Source organism: Anabrus simplex, chromosome 3 (assembly GCF_040414725.1).
Source record: "Anabrus simplex isolate iqAnaSimp1 chromosome 3, ASM4041472v1, whole genome shotgun sequence".
In the NCBI taxonomy this organism is placed as follows: domain Eukaryota; kingdom Metazoa; phylum Arthropoda; class Insecta; order Orthoptera; family Tettigoniidae; genus Anabrus; species Anabrus simplex.
In genome coordinates, this window is record NC_090267.1 from 286,984,897 (window position 1) to 287,010,111 (window position 25,215).

Sequence of the window (25,215 nt, forward strand, 5' to 3'; positions counted from 1 at the left end):
ACCCTATAACAACCTATAACCCTACATGCACTCGTTCTATTTTTAAATATAGACTAAGTAGGCAGCGGGAGTTGTCAAATAACAACATACATTTAGAATAAATGAAAATGAAAACCTACAACCTGTTTTCCAGTCAATGACCAGGTCAGGAATGGGATGAATGAAGCCCCCAACTTACGGCGAGGATAGGAATTGTGCCGGCTGCTGAGGCCTGTCACACTCCTCTGGGGCAATGATTAATGACTGACAGATGAAATTAAATGATAGTGGAGAGTGTTGATGGAATGAAAGGTGACAGAGAAAACTGGAGTACCTGGAGAAAAGCCTGTCCTGCCTCCGCTTTGTCCAGCACAAATCTCACATGGAGTGACTGGGATTTGAACCACGGTATCCAGCGGTGAGAGGCTGGTGTGCTGCCGCCTGAGCCACGGTTTTTAGAATAAAAAGAATATCAATATATTTTATTGTTATGTAGATTTAATAAGAGAAATAAGAAATAATTAGATTTTCGTACAAGTCACCTTGAACAATATTCTTGTAAATGAGTTCAATTCATCTGTCCTTCATTTCAGCAAAAATATCAGTTACTCTCGTCTTGAAGTCAGGCGTCTTGTTAAGATACCACAGCAGTTCCATCTCTATAGCTAGAGTTCCCAAGTTAGACAGGCTCTGGTTGGTCATCGAATTCCTTAAATAGGTTTCAGTTTGTTTTAAGGGCCTCATAGGGTGTTAACTGTAGTAATAATAATAATAATAATAATAATAATAATAATAATAATAATAATAATAATAATGGCATGTGACCTCTGGGGAGGCCTGGTGCAGGTCTTTAAATTTGACGCCGTATAGACGAACTGCGCATCTGTGAGGATGGGACCCTACCTATGATGAATTCTAATGATGAAGATGGCACACACACCCAGCTCCCGAGCCACTGGAATCAACCAATTAAGGTTAAAATCCCTGACCCGGCTGGGAATCGAACCCGGGACCTTTCAGACCAAAGGCCAGCGTGCTAACCATTTAGCCATGGAGCCGGACAGTGCGTTCACTGGAAACTGATGTTAACGGACTGTACAGCATTAAGCAATTTTGTTGTTTCTGTATGCACACTCTGGAGTTGATTATTAAGAATGTACGCCAATAGTTGTTGGGGTTATAATACCGTAACTAATATTGGCGGGCAAGAAAATGCATGTACTTGAAGGGTTTTGATGCTGTCATTCATTTATTAAGTGTAAGTTTGCTATACTTCGTATTTGAATATTATTATTTTATTTTTAGACTTGTCTTATAACAAAGTAAATTCAAATTAATTACATTAAAAGCATGTCTGAGATGGTAGCCAATAAGAGCACCTTTATAACCGAGATCCAAATAGTAGTCAATGAGAGCAAGAAGAGACGCTGGTCAGTCTGTCTGCTGGGCGGAGATATCTTGCTATAGGAAAGTCATAGTTCCACAGTCAGCACCTACAGATAGCGTTAGTGTTGCTCTATCTGAACGCTTTGAAAATCAAAAGGAACATACACAAAATGGACAGCGTCTACTTTTGCTTATGTGCTTTGTGTAACTGATGTGATCCCTAGCGTTGCCAAACTGAGACGAAAATAAGCAAAGCAGGGAATACAATAATGTCACGAATGTGGAAATAATTAATGTTCTAAAAAATAATTTAATTAACTAGACAATATTTCATTCACAAAATGTTAAGAGTACACGCTGTCTACCCTGTCTCCCCTGACTCTTCGCCCCTGGCAGTGGCCTTTGCTGATGATATCATGATTTGGGGTGAAACAGAAGAGGAAGTACAGACCAGACTCAACGTATGGAAATCCCAGTTCCTGGAATATAACCTCAACATCAGCAAGATCAAGACAGTGGTGATGGCAGTAAACAGAGAAGGGTATCCAGCAAGTGTAAAACTAGAAGACCACCAGCTAGAGTGTGTGGATAATTTTCCTTACCTTGGAAGTGTAGTCTCCAGTGAAAATTTGGTCACAAAGAAATTACAAATACAGTGCAAAAGGGATCAGAATTCTACCAACAAGTAAGAACACTTTTATAGGATGACATGATTCCAAAACCTGCCAGACTGATGATGTATAACAGCTATTTCATACCAATATTGACCTATGGTATTGAAGCGTGCACCCTCACAAAAAGAGATTCATCAAGACTGCAAGCATCAAAGATGAAATTCCTTAGATGCACCATCCAGAATACCAAGACAGACAAGTTAAGAAATGAGAAGGTGAGGAAAGAAGCCAGAATAAAGACATCCCTATTAGATAGAATTGGCACAGACTACGGTGGTATGGGCATGTGATGAGGATGGAGCCTACAAGAACAGCCAGAATAAATTTGGAAAGACAGGTGGAGGGAAAAAGACCCGCAGGAAGACCTAAAACCTGATGGATGGACATGATCAAGGTTGATCTAGTTGCCAGAGGATAGACAGTGGATGATGTTCTCCATGGCAAATTGTATATGGACAAGAAGAAGTGGAAGAGGCTCATTGATCGTACCCGGGAAACTGGAACTGTACAACGATGAAGGCGATGACGACGATGATGATGATGACCTGCCGACTTTACAAAACCAAAAATCAGGAGATTTTGATATGAAATTCAGGAAAAATCAGGAGATGAAAACCACCAAAACTGGTCATTCTACATGTCTTACACAATACAGGAGTACTATGGTATATAATACTTATTGACTCAAAACCCTATTGTTGCTACATGAGGCTAAAGGCTGAAAATTACACATCTCTATTCCCTCACAGGAAGTATGTGAGTGAGATGATTGGTCTCTGATAAGCCTTCCGAAAATAGTATGAACTCATCCTCCGCACGTGCGAATCAGCCATGCACTTAGATGCCATTACTTAGCAAATGCATAGATTAATATATTACATCACATGCCTGTATGATTATGCTATATGCAATGCTATTTTTATCAGGTAATACATTAAAATTTGCCATAATTGTCTCCAAATGGCTCCTAAAATCTCTAGAAAAGTCACTAGTCGCTATCTTTGAAATTCTGTCACTAAATTACTAAAAAAATACTCCAAATCTAGTGACTAGTCTCTAGAATCGACTAGACTGATGTGACAGATCAGATGTAAGGCTTTTCAGGCGTTTGCTCTATTAACCAGCGTTTCGTCTTAGGTCTGACACTAGACTCATCAGAGTGGAATGTGTCAGACCCTACCCACTGACGCTGGGGTGTATGCAGGTGAACTTATCAGAAGCCCATTATAAGAGGCACAGTCTGATAACTGCGTATGGGAGATAAATCTCCACAATGGAATTATTGCCCGCCTAGCAATTCCGAATGGAAAATTCTAAGTTCCCATGGAGGGAATTGGATATTTTTCACCAATAGAGCATGTCAAAAACAGATCAGATGTAAGGCTTTTCAGGCATTTGCTCTATTAACCAGCATTTTGTCTTAGATCTGACACTAGACTCACCAGAGTGGAATTTGTCAGACCCTACCCACTGATGCTGGGGTGTATGCAGGTGAACTTATCAGAAGCCCATTATAAGAGGCACAGTCTGATAACTGCATACGGGAGATAAATCTCCACAATGGAATTATTGCCCGCCTAGCGATTCCGAATGGAAAATTCTAAGTTCCCATGGTGGGAATTGGATATTTTTCACCAATAGAGCATGTCAAAAACAGATCAGATGTAAGGCTTTTCAGGTGTTTGCTCTATTAACCAGCGTTTCGTCTTAGGTCTGACACTAGACTCATCATAGTGGGATGTGTCAGACCCTACCCACTGATGCTGGGGTGTATGCAGGTGAACTTATCAGAAGTCCATTCGGAATTGCTAGGCGGGCAATAATTCCATTGTGGAGATTTATCTCCCGTATGCAGTTATCAGACTGTGCCTCTTATAATGGGCTTCTGATAAGTTCACCTGCATACACCCCAGCGTCAGTGGGTAGGGTCTGACACATCCCACGCTGATGAGTCTAGTGTCACACCTAAGACGAAACGCTGGTTAATACAGCAAACGCCTGAAAAGCCTTACATCTGATCTTGTTTTTCACACGCTCTATTGGTGAAAAATATCCAATTCCCTCCATGGGAACTTAGAATTTTCCATTCAGAATTGATAGGTGGGCAATAATTCCATTGTGGAGATTTATCTCCCGTATGCAGTTATCAGACTGTGCCTCTTATAATGGGCTTCTGATAAGTTCACCTGGGGGAGGACTCACAGTTCTCCTTTTTTTGTCAACTGGGTGATGCCTCACCTATAATTTCGCACCCTGCTGACCATAATAAAGCACATAGGCTGGCACCGAGATTGAGGTCGGTCTTCTCTCTACCTACACTTGCCTCGTTTGTGAAGTCCACCTCGACATTCTGGAAGAGGATATGCTCACTCCCCTTTGACCATCTGGAGTCCACTGCTCTTCCCGCCTCCTCGACAGCTCAGGACCTTCAGACGTAGTACTGCTCTATTTGGCCTCTTCAGCTGACCGGGACCACATCCTTCATCATGGAGCACTGATCAACAATCGTCTTCATCGTGTGGTAGCTACGCCTTCAAACATCATGGCAAAGCTCCCCGACAGCGACCAAGAAACGCCTGCATCTGTCACTTCGTTTGCAGCAACAACTCCACCGTCATACCGCTCACCATCTCACTACACCCCCTGTCATTACCATCACTACTACTACTACTACTACTACTACTACTACTACTACTACTACTACTACTACTACCACCACCATCACCACTTCTGCCCACACCTCCCCTAACTTTCCTCTCACAACTTCCGTAATGTCCCATCCTTTTCCCCTTATGACGTTTCCTCCCCCCGCTTCTCTTTCCCATGCTCAAAATTCCGCTCAGCTCCAGCCGCCGGACAAGGACACTACGGCACATCGCCTATCATCGCCACCACCACCAACAGAACAACAGCCAACTTCCAGCTGCGTCATCTGTGAGGTAGACCCTGGTCTCCCTTCTGACCTCATCGCCCATACCCTTCGTCAATCATGACTCCCAGTACAAAGCGCCTCCCGAATCTTCAACGCCAATGGACCTACATACCTGCTGCGGCTACATCTACCGACGCCCGAAGACGTTCACCGCCTCGTCCATCATGGCTTATACCTCTACGGCCGTCACCACCGCGTTGAACATTCCCGCTCTCCTCCCCAATCCTTGAATCGACCACCCTCACCTCGTCGACCTAACCGGCCTACCCCTCCTTCCCGATCTTCTACTTCCAATCACCATTTCCCCCCACCTCCATCCAGTTCCACTTTCCCACATCTGCTGTCCTCCGATAATCTTCGCCTTCTCCTTACGTCACTTGCGCACTTCTCCTCCTTTTATCACCTCTTCGCTCTCCACTTTTGCCCTAGCACAACTCTTTAAATCTAGTTTCTCTGTATAGCTGTATGACTCACGTGTATTGTACTTAATTCATAATCTACTAATAAAGGCATATGTATCATTTCACCTCACTTACAGTAGCTAAGAGCCCTCTACACCCCATATTTTTGTCACAACACCTTTTCCCACTTTCCACACATCTCCTCCACCCCGCTCAAGCTCTTGGCCAGAGGGAGGGCGTAACCCTTCAGGTGGCCCGCCCCGCCCCTTCAGGGTGGAGAATGAAAACTTTCTCGCACACACGCAGTTCACCTGCATACACCCCAGCGTCAGTGGGTAGGGTCTGACACATCCCACTCTGATGAGTCTAGTGTCAGACCTAAGATGAAACGCTGGTTAATAGAGCAAACGCCTGAAAAGCCTTACATCTGATCTGTTTTTGACATGCTCTATTGGTGAAAAATATCCAATTCCCTCCATGGGAACTTAGAATTTTTCATTTAGACTGATGTGAACGAACACGAACATAGAACATGAGAACAAAAGATTGACAATCGATATACGTGTCGCGATATACAGGTTTCAATAAACATCACACATTCGCCTCACTATTTTGTTTGAAAGCGGCCAATGAATGAAGGAGTTCCGGCCACTGGCATACAAAGCTGAAATGGCAGGATTTGAAAACAAATGTTTGAAGTTCACTAAAATGGAAGCTAAATTCGGAAGAAATAATAAAATAATCGGGAGGCGAGAAAAACTGTCAAAAATCTGCAGTCTACCGCCTAAATCAGGAAAGTTGGCAGGTTTGTGAAAACAGGAAAGCATAATCAGCTCACAGACACACTGGAAAAGTTTGACATTCAAATTACCGCACTCCAGGAAATACGCTTCCGAGATGGAAACCGTTTTGACTGTGAAGAGTACAGGATATTTAAAAGTAAACCTGCCATAAGAATCCACAGGAACCTATCACAACTAGGGACCCAGCCTTTGCAGTATGTAAAACAATGTTCAATTCAGTACTTTACATCCCCATCTGAAAGAATCTCAGTACTTACTGTAAAATCGAGCAACAAAGCTTACTCCTTGGTCAACGCCCATGCTCCCATAAACAAGGACAACAGAAAACCCACACAAAGTTAAAGCCTTCTGGGAACTCTTAGGAGAAAACACTAGCAAGATCCCAAAACATCAGTGAAAATTTTGGTAGGTAATTTTAATGCACAGATTGGCAGAGAGAGGAAACATATAATTTTACAAAGTTTATTCCACCTACTCAATGCTGTACAATAATTGCAATGTCTATAAATACATAAACTTTGGGCAAGGGCTGGCCAGACCTATGTAAAAATCCTGAAGTTAGGACAGCCTTCGAGAAAACAAAAAAGATGGTGGAACACGACCTGTGATAAAGCCACTGATGTTCGGATGAAAGCTTGCAATCAGTGGAATGGACATCAAACAATTGAAAAATGAAAGGCCTTCTTAAAGGTGCAGAAAATTACCTCAAAAATAATCCACTGGGAGAAATGAGCGTATGACTAAAACAGACACATAGAAATCGAGTAAGAATTTCTCAAAAACAACACTACGAATTTCTACAAGACCTTCCATGAGAATTTATCCAGTTATCAAAGGATCTCCTCAACTGTGATCCTCCAAAAGAAAGGCTGAACTTCAAAAAGCCCATGCTGAACCCTGATTCACAACCTTCGACATTACAGGAAACAGCAGAGATCATCCAATTGCTTACAAAAATAAAGCCCCTGGAGAGGATGGCATCACTGCGGTGATGTGGAAACTATGAGATGACCTCAAAAGCAGAATTCATGCAATCTTAGTATAATCTGGGGAAATGAAATGATCCTGCAGGATTGGAAGTGTGCATTAATGTATCCATTGCATTAAAAAAAGGCGACAAGGTGGATCCAAACAACTACAGAGGCATATCCCTACTACCAATCACATACAAAATTATTTCTAAAACTCTCTTAAACCATTTAGAAAATCAAACAGATCACCTGATCAGTGAGTATCAAGCAGGATCACGTGCTGAACAAATATAGAATTTGAAGACAATATTAAAGATCCACTGAGGTACCAGCACGATTGTCCCTTTTGTGGACTTCAAGAAGGCATATGATTCTGTGGATAGACAGACTGTTTTTGATACTCTAGAAGAACTCAGAGTGGACAGAAAGATCAGAGAACTAATCCGGCAAACTCTCATGAATATGCATACCTGCCAACTTTACAAAACCAAACATCAGGAGATTCTGATATGAAAATCAGGAAAAATCAGGAAATATGATTGGTGAAAACTGCTTATTCTATATGTCTTGTGCAATACAGGAGTACTACGGTATATATTATAATACTTATCGTCTCAAAACCCGATTGTTACTATACGAGGCTACAAGGCTAAAAATTACACATCTCTATTCCCTCATAGGATGTACGTGAGTGAGATGATAGGTCTCTGGTAAGCCTACCGAAAATAGTATGAACTCATGCTCCATATGTGTGAATCAGTCATGCACTTAGATGCCATTACTTAGCAAATGCATAGATTAATATATTGCATCATGCGCCCGCTTGATTATGGGAAGCGCAATGCTATTTTTATCAAGTAAAAAATTAAAATTTGGCAGAATTGTCTCCAAATAGCTCCTATAATCTCTAAAAAGTGAGCCTCCGTGGCTCAGATGGCAGCGCGTCGGCCTCTCACCGCTGGATACCGTGGTTCAAATCCCGGTCACTCCATGTGAGATTTGTGCTGGACAAAGCGGAGGCGGGACAGGTTTTTCTCCGGGTACTCCGGTTTTCCCTGTCATCTCTCATTCCAGCAACACTCTCCATTATCATTTCATAGCATTTATTACTCATTAATAAATCACATTGGGAGTGGCGACCCCATTGTAATAACAACCTATATATATTTCATTCATTACATCCCTGACCCAGTCAATGACTAGAAAGCAGGTTGTAGGATTTTTCAATCTCTAAAAAAGTCACTACTCGTTATCTTTTAAATTCTGTCACTAAATTACTTTAAAAAACTCCAAATCTAGCGAACAGTCTCTAGAATTGACTAGACTGATATGAACAAACACAAACATAGCACGCAAGAACGAGAGATTGACAATCGATATAGGCGTCGCGATATACAGGTTTCAATAAACATCACACATTCGCACGCATTTCTTGTATTAATAAACGTTGATATTTCATCTGAAAGTGGCCAATGAGCAAAAAACTTCCGGCCACTTGTGTACAAAGCTGAAATGGCAAGATTTGAAAACAAATGTTTGAAATTCACCAAAAAATAAGCTAAAATCAGGAGAAATAATAGAATAATCAGGAGGTGGGGAAAACTGTTGAAAATCAGGAGTCTCCCATCTAAATCGGGAAAGTTGGTAGGTATGTCATACAGATAGCATGAATGAATACTAACTTCCCTCGAGAGTCTTTCATTTTTCATGTCCTTTGTGGTCCTCCCCTATCTTTTACACTAAACATTATTGGTGATAGTAGAAGCAGATGTGGAAAGTGATCAAGCTTAGACAAACTTCCCATGTTGTTCTTTATTAATTTGGAATTTTCAAGGGAAAATAGCCACTCAAGAATCACTTTCATGGGATTGCTTTTTACCCCTGTAAATTAGCCACTTATCCACAATTATGATGAATACTTACTCATACTCAGTAGCCTATGCACAATAATTCACTAGCACTGTGTTCCTTTCACTGTCTCTAGATTGGTTGACAGGGTGAGAAAGAGAACTTCTTGCCTGGGTTCACGGTAATGAGAATCTGAGAATGACAGTAACTATCAGAAAAGAGATGAAATTGTAACATTATATGAATTCTCAATCATAGCTGCACACCCTTACATTACTTCCTCCCCATCCCACTTTCTGAACCAATGCATTAAAGGACTGAAGATAATTTAATAACAAATGACCTGCTTCACTGCTACCTGTTCAATCTCAGAAAGTGTTGAAGAACATTGTCAGTCTCTCACATCCTTGATGAAATTGCAGTGAAAGTGAAAAGTACACATGCAAAGTACAATTTGGTAAACTGGATATAAGTCACACAACAGAGACTCATACCCAGAATTGTGACTGATGACCACCTCATCTCAAACAACATGCTACCATTAATCCTTAGTTTCTTTCCAAGATCATTATAGATTGTAAAAACCTAGTTATACCCCAAAGACTCAAACTAAGCAACACAAAAAAGTTCAAGGTCATCATAAGTAGCAAAGTTGCAGCAATGGAAGCAACAGTAAATCTGACTTATATGATTTTCTTTTTAACAAAAGGAAATCATTCACAAAGATCTTGTTTCTTATATCATCATTGTCAATTCTCCAGCAAGCCAGGTGCGGGTGTTTACAAGCCTCTTCCAGTTCGTACTTTCCATCCACAACTGATGTTCTATATCACATTTTACGCGACCTTTGAAAATTTTCATTTCCCAACCATATCCAAGTCTCCCTCTGGGCTCTTGCCAACAAAATTCCTTTCATAGTACACTCTTGGGGTCCTAATTCAAACCATCCTTATCATATATCCATATCATCATAATATGCTTTAATTCTAAGGTTTCCAACAGACTCTTATCCAATCCAAGTTATTACCAGATATTCTTATTCCTTATTTTGTCTCTCCTTGTCTTTTGGAGCTAAGAAAAAAAGGAACTTCATTTCAGTGGCAAGTCTAGTCAATGTTACTGCTTCCAGTCCATGCATTAGAATTTTGGTACAAGATATGGTTTGTTCAGCATGAGCTTGGAAGCTTGGGGAAATGTGTCATCCCAAAGTAGTGGTAGAATATTCATGCAGCTTGTATCCTATTGCCTATTTGTTGGTTTATGGTATTGTTAGAAGAAATGAAGCTCCCTAAGTATTTGAAGCTGTTAATAATTTCTACTTAATTTTGCACTCGCAGGTGGACTGCTTCTGGATTTCAACTTATCACTAAACCAATGGTTTTAGTTTGGTTGATGATCATTCCCATTCTTTCAAATTCTTCTTGTCAAAGATCTAGCTTAGCTTGCACTTCTGCTTCTGTTTCACCCCGTAGCATAACAACTTCAGGAAATACAAATGCGTTTGTTGACTGATCCTTTCGTTCACTGCTTTTATAACCTCATCCATTATAATAATGAAGAGAATTGGTAATAGATAACATCCTTGTTGGACTCTGCTCTTGGTTTCAAAACACCCTGATCGCCCTTCTTGAATTTGCAGACAGCTCTTTGTCTTTCAATACAGCTGCTTCACTTGAGCTAAAATCTCATCTGGCACTTCTTTATGTCTCAGATGTTTCCATATGTGCTTATGTGGTATGCAATCATATGCCTTTTCAGTATCCAAGAATTCAGCTATAACTGTTCTATTTTTATCCCAATACTTTTCAAAGAGTAATCCTGCATTAAATAAATTTCATGATAGAAGACCTGTGTTGACAGTGCTTAATATATTCAGCTAAGATGTCCACCTCAAAAACTAATAAGTCATGAACAGTTTAAGATACTGACATTCTATTTTCACTATCATTAATGATATTAAAGGGCACATAGTTGAATATACAGTACTTTATGAGGCTTTTGGCAAAATTTATCAGCACACACATTTCCATAAAAGAACGTTATTTCACGCAATAACTGCTTATGATATACTGTACTATCAGGCTTACACTTGTAGGTACTGGGATGTTGCACAGATCGTGGCACAGGAGAATCGTTCTCAAGATTCTCGTGAGAGTCTCGAGATCTGTGACATCAGTCTCGAGAGTCTTGAGCAAGAGCATTGCCCATCACTAGTTAGAACCCCACAGTTGGCAGCCCTGAGGATCGTTTTCTGTGGTTTTCCTTTTTCATACCGGGCACAAGCAGGGGCTGTACTATAATTAAGGCCATGGTCATTTACTCCCAGTCCTAGCCCTTTCCTATCTCATCATTGCCATAAGACCTGTTTGTGTCAGTGTGACATCATAAATCATATAGCAAAACAGAAAAAGAAATCAGCTCAATTCCAGGACGTTCTTTACCTTTGCCTTTTGAAGCACTTCTTCTTCCTCTTCATATCTATTAATGTACAGGAGGGTGCTTTCTATCTTCTGCGTCAGCACCCTCAGTAACTCATCTCCTGACTCTGGGTCCTCAGGCTGGGCAGGCACCGGTGAGCTGTCCATGTCCTTAATAGAAACGTTACAATGAGAAGTCAGTAATTAGTAGACCTCTAGTTAAAGTGATTGTTGCTGAATACCTCCTTCAGAAAGCTGAATAACAGGATTTAAATAATAGAAATATTTCCCATTTAAACATGCACAGCTGTCAAATTTATAATTGATACGATAAGCATATGAACACTGCTAGAAATACTAATATTACATCTAGGGAAGGAAAAAAATAACTTTGTACAGGTGTGCATCACAGACCGGGTACAACCAGGATGATAAAATTCAGTGTAAGGATGATCCAGAAAAGGCCATCCATGAAAATAGAGCCATCACCATAGCAGACCTGAATGCATAGATCGAGACAGTCAGGACTAGGTATGAAAGGTGATGGGACCACATGGGTATCGCAGAAGGAACAGAGAAGAGGAACATCTTCTGTATGAAGAATGGCTTTCTGGTAAAAAAAACAGCTGATTTTTTTAAAGAGTCAGTCACAAGGTCATAAGATACAGTTGGGATGGAAAAAACATGACTGTAATCTGTCATCACAGACGAAGAAAGGAGCAGGTTTGTGACAGAAGTCAAAGTAATACCTACTGAGAGCCTTGATATGACCATCGGTTATTAGTAGCAGAATTGACAGGCTTTCATGCTCCAAAAGTACCGATCAGGAATGACAGAAAGCAGACAAGTGAGCTGACTGTCAGGTCTAGATAAGAGGTCCGTTGCCAAGAGATTATCGCTCTCAATGCGATTTTATTTTGGTGTAAATAAATATCACACAAGATATGTTCACTTCCTTACATAAAACCACTTTATTGTCGCTACGTCTTTTCCTTAACAACACATAGTTTTACACAATTATACACATTGCTACACTATTAAGGGAAACACACTGAAGTAATTTACTTTCAATTCTGTCAAGTACAGATCAACAAGTTCTCACACTGTTTATTCACTTCACTATCATCACACAGTTGGTTCTGAAAAGTACAGATATCAACAGTTCACACACTGATTATTCACTTTGCCATCACGAGGCAAGACTGACTACCCTCCCACTCAAGTCGATTCTGATAAATACAGATATCAACTCACCCTAATCCACACTTTGCATTCTCTACTGCACTGCCTCTCTGTCACTGTCTCACTGACTGACTGACTGACTTCACCATGGAGTCCAACATTTTCGGGGGCACCTCTGAAGCCTGCTCGCCCCGCGTGGCAATTGACACTAATCTACATTGCCTCCGACATGCTATTAATTTTTACTGAGCTTGATAGCTGCAGTCGCTTAAGTGTGGTCAGTACCCAGTATTCGGGAGATAGTGGGTTCGAACCCCACTGTCGGCTGCCCTGAAGATTGTTTTCCGTGGTTTCCCATTTTCACACCAGGCAATTGCTGGGGCTGTACCTTAATTAAGGCCATGGATGCTTCCTTCCCAGTCCTAGCCCTTTCCTGTCCCATTGTCGCCATAAGACCTATCTGTGCCGATGCGACGTAAAGCCAATAGCTATTAATTTCTAAGGAGAAAAGAGATAGCAGGAAGGGGTGGAAATGGTACTACATAACATGTATTACCAGGCAAGATTTGTGTTGGTAAGGTGGTGTTGATTTTTTTTTCTTTACGTCGCACTGACACAGATATGTCTTATAGCGACAATGGGATAGGAAAGGCCTAGGAATTGGAAGGAAGCGGCCGTGGCCTTAATTAAGGTATATCCCCAGCATTTGCCTAGTGTGAAAATGGGAAACCACAGAAAACCATCTTCAGGGCTGCTGACAGTGGGGCTCAAACCTACTATCTCCCGAATTACTGGATTCTGGCCGCACTTAAGCGACTGCAGCTATCGAGCTCGGTATGTGGTGTTGAGGCATGGTACTAAGGGTCAGGGAAAAACTACATAGGCAGAAAAAGAAAGAGCCTACATGTAAAACCTGACAAATTTTGATAGCAAATGCAGGGATGTGGTTTCTGTATAGGTCCAGGTGATAGTGTTAGTTGAGAAAATGTGTCATGCACAAGTCATTAGCCATATTCTCGCCAGTCCATTTATCAGGGGATCAGTCCGTGTGGGCACTGCCGTGACTAGCACGGGCCTTGCCAGTTGCGAAGCCATGCATCAATAGCCACTAGAGCCCGCCGAACCGGTCCGCCCCTTGGGGTCCCTCATACCCAGTCTCCGATCCCGGAGAGTGAGGTCAAGCTCGCCAAGGCGGGGACCTCCTGGATGGGAATGGGACATGATGCCGGGCCTGCTTCCTCTCTGCCCACGCCATGGCCTGGTAAACAGGGCAACTGTGATGAGAGGCTTGGTGGTCCCCCTATCCTGACGGTGGCCCCACCTGAGGCAGCGGAAACACAGCAACAGCTGCCGAGGGGGGCATTTTGGTCTCACCTGACTGCCGCTACCCGCTGAGGTCCTCTCCTGTTTTGCTCCTCGGTAGACTGCTGTCCTGGGTTGCGGCTGGGCGGCCTTCTCCTGGTGGGCCGGCGTAGTCTTCTTTCTCCTGGTCCGGGGCGGTGTCTTCTTCACGGTGGTGGGGGGTCTCTTCTCGGCAGGGTAAGAGGCCTCGTTCTGGTTGCCCTCCTCCCGGCCTGTGACCCACAGAGTCCAACTGACAGACTCTTGGCCTTTATATTGTTCGACAAACTGTCTAGAAATATCGACTTCTGGGAATGTTCTTGCAACATTCTAAATGGAACACATCTGAATACACAGTGATCAATCGATCAACTGGCCTCTTGACTGGAGTAGATCAAACTCGAATATTTGATTACGGTTTATAAACACATATGAAGAAGTCTATACCATTCTTAATATTTCTACATGTATCTAGATAATAAATCGTTACTTAAATTTCCAGAAACCTCTATATGTATCAGAATGATAGTGGACTATACCCAATATACGAATATTACAGGGTTTTCTACAGCTTTTGACTATACAGATTTTGAGGATAGACGTATTCACAATACGTATTTGAGATTATACAAATGTACAATACACATTTACATATTTACAGGATACAGATAATTAAAATATATGAAATGTAATAATAATTATTGAAGATTTTATAAGAGTTAGGTTATGTGTAGGATGGTATATATACAACAAGGTGAAGTGAAGACTGGGGATAAAGAATGGACCAGGCTGAACAATATCTCGGTGAGAACCTGGATGGCGATTACAGAGACAATATGAAGTTACTGTACAGCATGGTCTTAGACAAGATAGCGGTGGAAGCGTATGCATGGGCATGTGATGGTCCTATCATCACCTAGAAATCTATAATCGCTATAATAGACGAACCCTTCACTAGTGGCAATACCACCTTGGAACAACTAAGCACCCTCGATCAATGCATAAAATTTACAATAGAAGCAGAAACAAACTGTTCATGAAATTACCTTGATGTGACTGTTACCAGGCATAACAATATTTATCATACAACATTTACAGGAAACCAACCCAAACCTCAAAAACACCATAAAGCAAAACTCCACTCATCTTAATGCCCAAAAAGGAACATATACTACAGTATGATTCACGGAGCCTTCAACATGTTACTATCCTACTATCTACGGTACTAAAAGCCTCAAAAAAGAAATATCATTCATACTATAGCTAAGAATAATGGTTATAATAAAGAATTCATAAACAAAATCATTCATAAAATCAAACATAAACCAAAATCTAGCTTAGTTAAAGAAGACAAACCCAAAAACAAGTGTGCATCTTTTACTTTTAATAATATCATCACCTATCATTTTACCAGTTTATTCAAAAGATGTCATCTTAAAATAGCATTTAAAACATCTAATAATTTTTATTTTATTTTTTCTTACTCTAAATCAGTTAAAAAATCCATTAAATATAATCACTCAGGTATTTATAGTTTAATTATACCAACTGTGAAGCTAGCTACACAGGTCAAACCGGCAGGAGTTTCAATACCCATTACATCGAACATGTGAACACAGTAAAACATAATCGATTTTCTGCAATGGGGCAACACATGGCTGATTTTAAACACAATTTGTCCAATACTGAACAAGATATGAAAATCCCTAAAATTGCATCAAAATGTACCCTGCTCAGTATCACCGAAGAATGTATCGTACACAATCAATCATCACTACTGATCTGCATTTAGGGCAGTCCCCCAGCTGGCAGATTCCCTATCTGTTGTTTTCATAACCTTTTCTTGAATGATTTAAAAGAAATTGGACAGTTATTGAACATCTCCCTTGGTAAGTTATTCCAATCCCTAACTCCCCTTTCTATAAACAAATACAGGGTCCACCAGAAAAATGTATACACTCTTTATTTTTAAAAAAGATTTATTGTGTGGTTTTTTAACATTTAAATTTTGATTACACATGTAGTACTGTCTTCAGTTAAACATATGGTTACATGAGATGTTCAAAATGTTCACTGTTGGCTGCCAGACACATAGCAGAACGACGAACGATCGCTGCAACTACGTCCATCAATGTTTGAATGGGGATCTCTCTACATGCTGCTGTAATCTGGTGAAGGGCCTCCAGCGTGCGTGGCTTATGTTGATAGACTTGATTTTTCACAGTTACCCACAAGAAAAAGTCCATTTATTTTATTGTGGGTGGAGCTCAATGGGCCCTCGTCGTCCAATCCAATGTCCCAACAAAATGTCATCCAGGAAGGCTCGTACACCTACATGGTAGTGTGGTGACGCCCTGTCCTGTTGGTAGAAGACTTCATTATCAGCTCCATAAAGTGCACGTACAGCTGGTAAAATTAATGTGCATAAAAATGTACACTGCTCCAGTGACAGTACCATTAAAAAAAAGGGTCCTAGTAAGCACCTCGATGACAGTCCACACCAGACATTAATCCCTGGTAGATTGACTGCCTTGTCCACATGAACATGCGGATTTTCCGGAGCCCAGTAGACACAGTTATGTTAATTCACTGTTCCATTAAGTTTAAACTGGGCTTCATCAGACCACACTAACTTTGTCAGAAATTGTTCATCTTGGGTTACCTTTTGCTGATACCATTCGCAAAATTGCATTCGAGGTTCAGGATCGTCCTCATTAAGCGCATGCAGTAATCATGGAATGTAAACTTTCCACTTAGCTGTTTTCAAAATTTGTCGTACACTTGTACTGCTACTCCCCACTTCCCGTGCACATTGCGTAGCAGACTTCTGTGGAGAATTAGCAAAACTTTCTAACACGTGAGCCGACGAAGCAGGACTGGTAGCTGTGCGTGTTCTTCCTGATCTTCCTTTGTGAATATCACAAATCGTTCCATGCATCTCAAACTTCCCAGTAATGCATTTAATTGTTAGGCATGTTGGGGGTTCTGTTTCAAACTCCCTCCTTCACTGACGTTGCACTTCAACGACATTATCAAACCTGATAAACCACTTTAGGATGTACTTTCGTTGCTCGAATGTCATGCATGCTCCAGCCATTTTGTTTTCCCACTATTGTGATGCAAGTACCGACATCTGTTGAGCGAAAGACCGTACTAAAACATTTAAAAACAATGATAACAGTTGACAATGTCCATATCCCGATATCGTCTAACAAAGAGTGTATACATTTTTCTGGTGGACTCTGCATTTGCCCCAATTTGTCCTCTTGAACTCCAACTTTATCTTCATATTGTGATCTTACTTTTAAAGACACCACTCAAACTTATTTGTCTACTGATGTCATTCCACGCCATCTCTCCACTGACAGCTCAGAACATACCACTTAAATTAAGAACTAGTGTTAGGTTTAATGGTCTACCCAATCAATACATTTCACTTTACAAGTGAAAACTATTTAATATAAAAATGTATTACACATACTTTGGAACATGTTTTGCCTCATTTGAAACTTCTTCAGCCATAATGTCTCGTAGCAGATTACAATGCTCATTGTTGCTGTCTAATAATTTAAAAATGGAAGAACCCATGTCCTTTAAGAATTGTTTGAGAATGCACTAAAGATAAAATATACACATTATTTACATAAAATTGTCCATCACTTCTTGCAATAAATTTTACCTTCAGTGTTAAAATTTCAATGACATTTCTTGAAAATATGACATGCCAGCCATAACGTCTCGTAACAGATTACACTGCTCATTGTTGCTGTCTAATAATTTAAAAATGGCAGAACCCATGTCCTTTGTGAACTATTTGAGAATACACTAAAGATAAAATATACACATCATTTACATAAAATTGTTCATCACTTCTTGCAAAAAAATGTTTTTCCTAATGTTTAAATTTGAATGACATTTCTTGAAAATATGACATGCAGTGCTGGTAGCTGGTAGCTTCAGTGTACTGACTGAGGGAGATTTGAATTCTGGCCTCGGAATAGGAAAATGGGACCAATTCCACATCAGAATATTTAAAAGCTTTAATTCATATGGAAATTCTTTTCACAAAATAAGCTGTTTCCAGTAGAAGGAATCTAATGCTTCTGAGATAGCCTGTCATATAGCAAAGATCTGTGCTGCATGACCACCATACTGTTAGCTTAATTCTTATGAATATTCCTTTTTTTAAAGACAAGGTCTAGAAAGAAAGAGATATATAAAATTAATGGGTTTGAAACCCTTGGCAATTTAAGAAATGATTTTCCGTCACGAATGCTTCACGTAAAAGCTCACCATCAAAGTTGGTGAAACTCTCTATAGCTGGTTTACATCTGAGCCTTGCTTTGACTTGCTTCTCGCCACGCTACTGCGCGTGTTATAATTAAGTTTCCTCTCGCCCGGCAGAACTTGGCTACGGGTGGTAGGGGCAGGAGCAATGCTATTAGTAGGAGAAGGGGAAATAACTTGGCCTATAGGTAGAACAAAAGGGAGGGATGTTTGTTTTAGAGGAGGTAACTACAAATTATTAATTTTTCGTGATGATAAAATCGACGGTATCTATTCATATAACAAAATAAATATTTTTGTAATTGCTCATCAGGCTCCCTTTCCTCACATTTTTTAAAATGGTCACGTCTCTATTTATGTCAGTATACTAGTGACCAGTATCTCCCATATGGACACTCATAGCAGAATACTTCTTGTGTCTATTGGCATTGACATGATCATGATATCTAGTTTGCCCCAAACACTGATCACACTATAGTTTATTGATTCCTGAATCTAAGTAATTCTCTTTATTGTAATTTACACTATTATGGTTATAAAATATATGACCATTATTGTTCTTTGTTGAAAATGAGATTTGATAGTCATGTTTCTTAAATAATTTTGTGATCTAAAAAATCCCTGGGTTTGTAAATGTAAAAGTCATGTATTTAGAACTCTTGCAATTCTCTGGTGTTAGTCTTATGTTGTTCTTTCTTTTTACTTTACTTATCAAATCAGTCAATCACTACTGATCTGCATTTAGGGCAGTCACCCAGATGGCAGATTCCCTATCTGTTGTTTTCTTAGCCTTTTCTTAAATGATTGCAAAGAAATTGGAAAATTATTGAACATTTCCCTTGGTAAGTTATTCCAATCCCTAACTCCCCTTCCTACAAACAAATATTTGCCCCAATTTGTCCTCTTGAATTCCAACTTTATCTTCATATTGTGATCTTTCCTACTTTTAAAGACACCAGTCAAATTTATTCTTCTACTGATGTCCTCCCACGCCATCCCTCCACTGACAGCTTGGAACATTCCACTTATAATACCAATATTAATGGTCCGTTATTGGACATTATAAATTTTCCAGCTAACTCATTCCTGGTTGCCAGCGTTTCGCCCTCGTGTGCTAGGCTGGGCTCATCAGTTGGTACCTAGCACACCTACCAAGACGCTGGCTAGTGCATACCGTGGAGGCCACTGCGTAGGCTAATTGTACCCACCGGCAGTGCCAATGCACTATGAGAGACTTTGTCTCATTATCAAAAATTGATGCCTGCCTGGCCATCAGATGATATAGATGTTGATTCCCATAGGGAATCTGAAATATTTGTTCTGAATGAGCAAATTTATAATACCAATATTAATGGTCCGTTATTGGACATTATAAATTTTCCAGCTAACTCATTCCTGGTTGCCAGCGTTTCGCCCTCGTGTGCTAGGCTGGGCTCATCAGTTGGTACCTAGCACACCTACCAAGACGCTGGCTAGTGCATACTGTGGAGGCCACTGCGTAGGCTAATTGTACCCACCGGCAATGCCAATGCACTATGAGAACAAATATTTCAGATTCCCTATGGGAATCAACATCTATATCATCTGATGGCCAGGCAGGCATCAATTTTTGATAATGAGACAAAGTCTCTCATAGTGCATTGGCACTGCCGGTGGCTACAATTAGCCTACGCAGTGGCCTCCACGGTATGCACTAGCCAGCGTCTTGGTAGGTGTGCTAGGTACCAACTGATGAGCCCAGCCTAGCACACGAGGGCGAAACGCTGGCAACCAGGAATGAATTAGCTGGAAAATTTATAATGTCCAATAACGGACCATTAATATTGGTATTATAAATTTGCTCATTCGGAACAAATATTTCAGATTCCCTATGGGAATCAACATCTATATCATCTGATGGCCAGGCAGGCATCAATTTTTGATAATGAGACAAAGTCTCTCATAGTGCATTGGCACTGCCGGTGGGTACAATTAGCCTATGCAGTGGCCTCCACGGTATGCACTAGCCAGCATCTTGGTAGGTGTGCTAGGTACCAACTGATGAGCCCAGCCTAGCACACGAGGGCGAAATGCTGGCAACCAGGAATGAGTTAGCTGGAAAATGTATTATGTCCAATAATGGACCATTAATATTGGTATTATAAATTTGCTCATTCGGAACAAATATTTCAGATTCCCTATGGGAATCAACATCTATATCAACATTCCACTTAATCGAGCAGCTCATCTCCTTTCTCCCAAGTCTTCCCAGCCCAAACTTTGCAACATTTTTCTAACGCTACTCTTTTGTCAGAAATCACCCAGAACAAATCGAGCTGCTTTTATTTGGATTTTTTCCAGTTCTTGAATTAAGTAATCCTGGTGAGGGTCCCATACATTGGAACCATACTCTAGTTGGGGTCTTACCAGAGACTTATATGCCCTCTCCTTTACATCCTTACTACAACCCCTAAATATCCTCATAACCATGTGCAGAGATCTGTACCCTTTATTAACAATCATATTTATGTGATTAGCCCAATGAAGGTCTTTTCTTATATTAACACCTAGGCACTTACAATGATCCCCAAAAGGAACTTTCACCCTATCAATGCAATTCTTAAAACTGAGAGGACTTTTTCTATTTGTGAAACTCACAACCTGACTTTTAACCCTGTTTATCATCATACCATTGCCCACCGTCCATCTCACAACACTATCGAGGTCGCTGAACCCACTGAACCCATTCATAATGGCTATCTTCTGTATGTACTGTAATTCTTTTTCTCTTTCCCTATGAGATAAAGGTAAATTGAAGGCTCGATAAACCATACTGGAAATAACCAGCCCTCTTATGACTCCCAGGATGTAAAAAATCACTTTTATTGGTCACCGGAATAAACGAATCCTTTCTATATACTTTATAAGAGAACTTACCGGGTTTCCTCTTAACGGTCACATCTTAGAAATTTAAAGCATTGTCCTTCTCATTTTCAAGTGTAAATTTTATTCTTTCAGCTAATGAATTTAAAAATTGTAAGATATTGTTACTATTGTTATAACATTTATCTATTTTAAAGGTATCATCCACGAATCGTGTCCAAAAATCCAAAACTCGATGTGTCTGATTATATTGCAGTGTTCTAGATGGTCTAAATAAATATTGGCTAGGACACCCAAGGCTGGAGCTCCAATTGGTAATCCCTCTTGAATACAAATAGTGTTGTTGAAAATAAAATAGTTGTTTTTTGTGACGAACTCTAGAATTTTCATGAATTGTTCTATCTCTAACTTTTCTAGATGACCTTGACTAGTTAAATTCATTCTAATAATATCTATCATTTTACTGACCAGGATATTTGCATACATATTAGTTATGTCATATGAACATAAGAAATTATTTGGTAGAAGTTCAAAACTTCCCAAACTTTTACAAAAATCTACTGAATTTCTTATTATTGATTTATTGTGAAACCTATAGTTATTACAAAGAAATCTGTCTTCGAGAAATGTCATTCAAATTATAACATTGAAGAAAAACACTTTTTGCAACAAGTGATGAACAATCATATGTAAATAGTGTGTATATTTTTACTTTTGTGTATTCTCAAACAGTTCATAAAGGACATGGGTTCTTCCATTTTCAAATTATTAGACTGCAACAATGAGCATTGTAATCTTTTATGAGACGTTATGGCTTGCATTTCATATTTTCAAAAAATGTCATTCAAAATTTAACACTGAAGAAAAATTTTTTTGCAAGAAGTTATGGACAATTTTATGTAAATAAGGTGTGTATTTTATCTTTAGTGTATACTCAAACAATTCTTAAAGGACATGGATTCTTCCATTTTTAAATTATTAGACAGCAACAATGAGCATTGTAATGTGCTACGAGACGTTATGGCTGAAGAAGTCTCAAATGAGATGGAACATGTTCCAAAGTATGTTTAATATATTTTTATATTAAATAGTTTTCACTTGTAAAGTGAAGTGTATTGATTGAATGGACCATTAAACCTAACACTAGTTCTTAATTTAAACTGTAACATTATGGATCTATATAATGAAATTCGTAAATTGTAACATACCACTTAGTCGAACAGCTTGTCTTCTTTCTCCCATGTCTTCCCAACCCAAACTTTGCAACATTTTTGTAACGCTACTCTTTTGTCAGAAATCACCCAGAATGAACTGAGCGTCTTTTCTTTGGATTATTTCCAGTTCTTGAATCAAGTAGTCCTGGTGAGGGCCCCATACACTGAAACCATACTCTATTTGGAGTCTTACCAGAGACTTGTATGCCCTCTCCTTTACATCCTTACTGCAACCCCTAATTACCCTCATAACCATGTGCAGAGATCTGTACCCTTTATTTACAATTATATTTATGTGATTACCCCAATGAAGATCTTTCTTTATATTAACACCTAGTTACTAACAACGATCCCCAAAAGGAACTTTCACCCCATCAACGCAGTAATTAAAACTGAGAGGACTTTTCCTATTTGTGAAACTCACAACCTGACTTATAATCCCGTTTATCATCATACCATTACTTACTGTCCATTTCACAACCTTATCGAGGTCATTTTGCGGTTGCTCACAATCTTATAACTAATTTATTACTTTATACAGAATATCATCATCCATAAAAAGCCTTACCTCTGATTCCACTTCTTTCCTCATATCATTTTATATATATATATATGAGAAAACATAAAGGTCCAATAATACTGCCTTGAGAAATTCCCCTCTTAATTATTACAGGGTCAGATAAAGCTTCACATACTCTAATTTTCTGAGATCTATTTTCTAGAAATATAGCAACCCATTCAGTCACTCTTTTGTCTAGTCCAATATACTAATCCTAACTTTAACCTTAATGAAATAACCTAAAAAACAAATATTTTATACAATGCTATCATCCCTTCAATTACTAATTTTTATTCTGATAAAATTGTCAATCAACACTGAGAGCATGTGCTCAAATGCCTTTGGCCCATAGTCTTCGCTTTACGTTTTCCCCCCTCCCCTCCCACACTCCAAGCAATAGATCGCCACAGGCGAGAGACAGCACACAATATATCCCCAACAAGGCCACAGGAAGCAAGGTCATAAGGACTTGAGGGAGTAAGTCTCGAAACTAATATTCACTACCTTTTATTCACATTCGCATTTGACACACCATTCTCCAATACTATCTTTTTTTTTTTTTTTTTTTTTTTTCCAGACAGCATATATCTACTGTACTTTACTGCAATAGATATAATCTGATTTTTTATAATTCACATCCATACAAGCTATAGAAAACTGATCACAAGGTGCAAGGATGTTCTCTCTTAGTCAAACTGTACACCAATGCAATAACACGTAGCAAATGGGCTGTTATGTATTATCCCATGCCTTAGCACAAGACAACATACTTGTATCTCACATGTAATCAACTAGTGCTAGCAAGTTTTAAATGACCCTATTTTATTATAAGAACATTTTAAGACAAAAGCAGTAAAACTGAACTGTAATACTTAAGTACAAAAATATTTGAAGATAAGAATAATGATATTTTACAGTAATGAACTATGCTATTTTAGAGACTAATTAGCTGATGTGCCCGTGCTTCGCTATGGAATGAGCAGGCCGCAGACAGCTGTAAACACTCCTCTGCCATATTCTGTTAAGTTTGCATGCTGCTCATTCCAATAAGCGCCTCAGAATGAAGATCGAGTAGCTGAAATACTATGATGAACCAGTGTGTAACGTACCAATATTTATCAGAAAATTTATGAACTAGAGGGATGGCATGCTATAAAGAAAAAATCATTTAACTCCCCAGCTACTTCCCGCCAATATTCAGCAGGCTGTTTTGCTCGGGATGCAGCAGTAATCCCATTTATTGGAGATGAGTGGCAGCAGAAGAGATAGTTCATGAATGCAGCACACATGAGAAATGCCTGCTGACAATGGAAATTGTTGGTCCGGTCTTCTTCTTCTTCTTCTTCTTCTTCTTCTTCTTATTATTATTATTATTATTATTATTATTATTATTATTATTATTATTATTATTATTATTATTATTATTATTATTATTATACATACATACATACATACATACATACATACATACATACATACATACATACATACATACATACATACATCATTATAGACCATTATGCCTTTCAGCGTTCAGTCTGTAAGCCTCTGTGAATTCACTAAACGTCGCCACAATCCTCTACTTCAGGGCCTCTCAGGGTGCATGCACCAGTGCATTGCACAGTGCACAGTGCGAAAGATTACTTCACTTGGTTGACCAGAGTGCAGACCCCTACTTCTCGATTTGGAGCAACAGCGCTGTCTCTCTCTTTCCACATGCCTGTCTCGCTCGCTCCACCTGTCTCCCTCTTCCTCACTTGCTCCGTAGCACTCCAAATCCTAGCTGAGTTGAGCCGACCTTAGCCGAGTTGCCCCAAGATGATCTTAGCCAAGTCACCCCGAGACAACGCGCTGGTCCGAGCCGAGCTGAGTGGGACCGATGCACTGTGCACAGGACCTCTGCGCCTCAGTTGGCACGCGTGAGACTTCGGGCATTTGAGAGGCCCTGCTCTATTTGCAACTAGTGCTGGGGCCTCATTTAGTTCTATACCTCTTATCTTTAAATCGTTAGAAACTTGGGTCTAACCATCATCGTCTTGGTCTCCCTCTACTTCTCTTACCTAGAAACTTCACTTGAGATGTTGTGTCTGTGAGAGTCTGGCGGATTAATTCAGTTGTCTTCTTGTCTACACTGAGCTCTCCTAGGATGTCCACAACAGTTTGTCTGTCGATAGAGTCATACTCCTTCTTAAAGTCCACAAAGGTAACAAATGTGGTGGTACTGCGGCGTGTCCTTAATATCGTCTTCAGACTGCAAATTTGCTCAGAACATGATCTACCTTTTGTGAAGCCTGCTTGGTATTCACCAATCAAATGATCTGTTTGTTGTTCAACTCTGTTTAATAGCGCTTTAGAGAAC

The 25,215-nt window shown here is 39.8% G+C and overlaps 1 protein-coding gene across 1 annotated transcript in view; it reads right to left on the bottom strand.

Annotated features, from left to right (window-relative positions):
- The window catches only part of CCDC151 (Coiled-coil domain containing protein 151), a 127,747-nt gene that overhangs the window by 11,875 nt on the left and 90,657 nt on the right, over positions 1–25,215 (bottom strand). Inside the window, exons 9-10 of the mRNA XM_068226840.1 lie at positions 13,968–14,264; positions 11,436–11,582 (exon numbers count right to left, since the gene is read on the bottom strand). Coding sequence (XP_068082941.1) covers positions 11,436–11,582; positions 13,968–14,264 — 444 coding nt within the window. The remainder of the gene's footprint in view (positions 1–11,435; positions 11,583–13,967; positions 14,265–25,215) is intronic.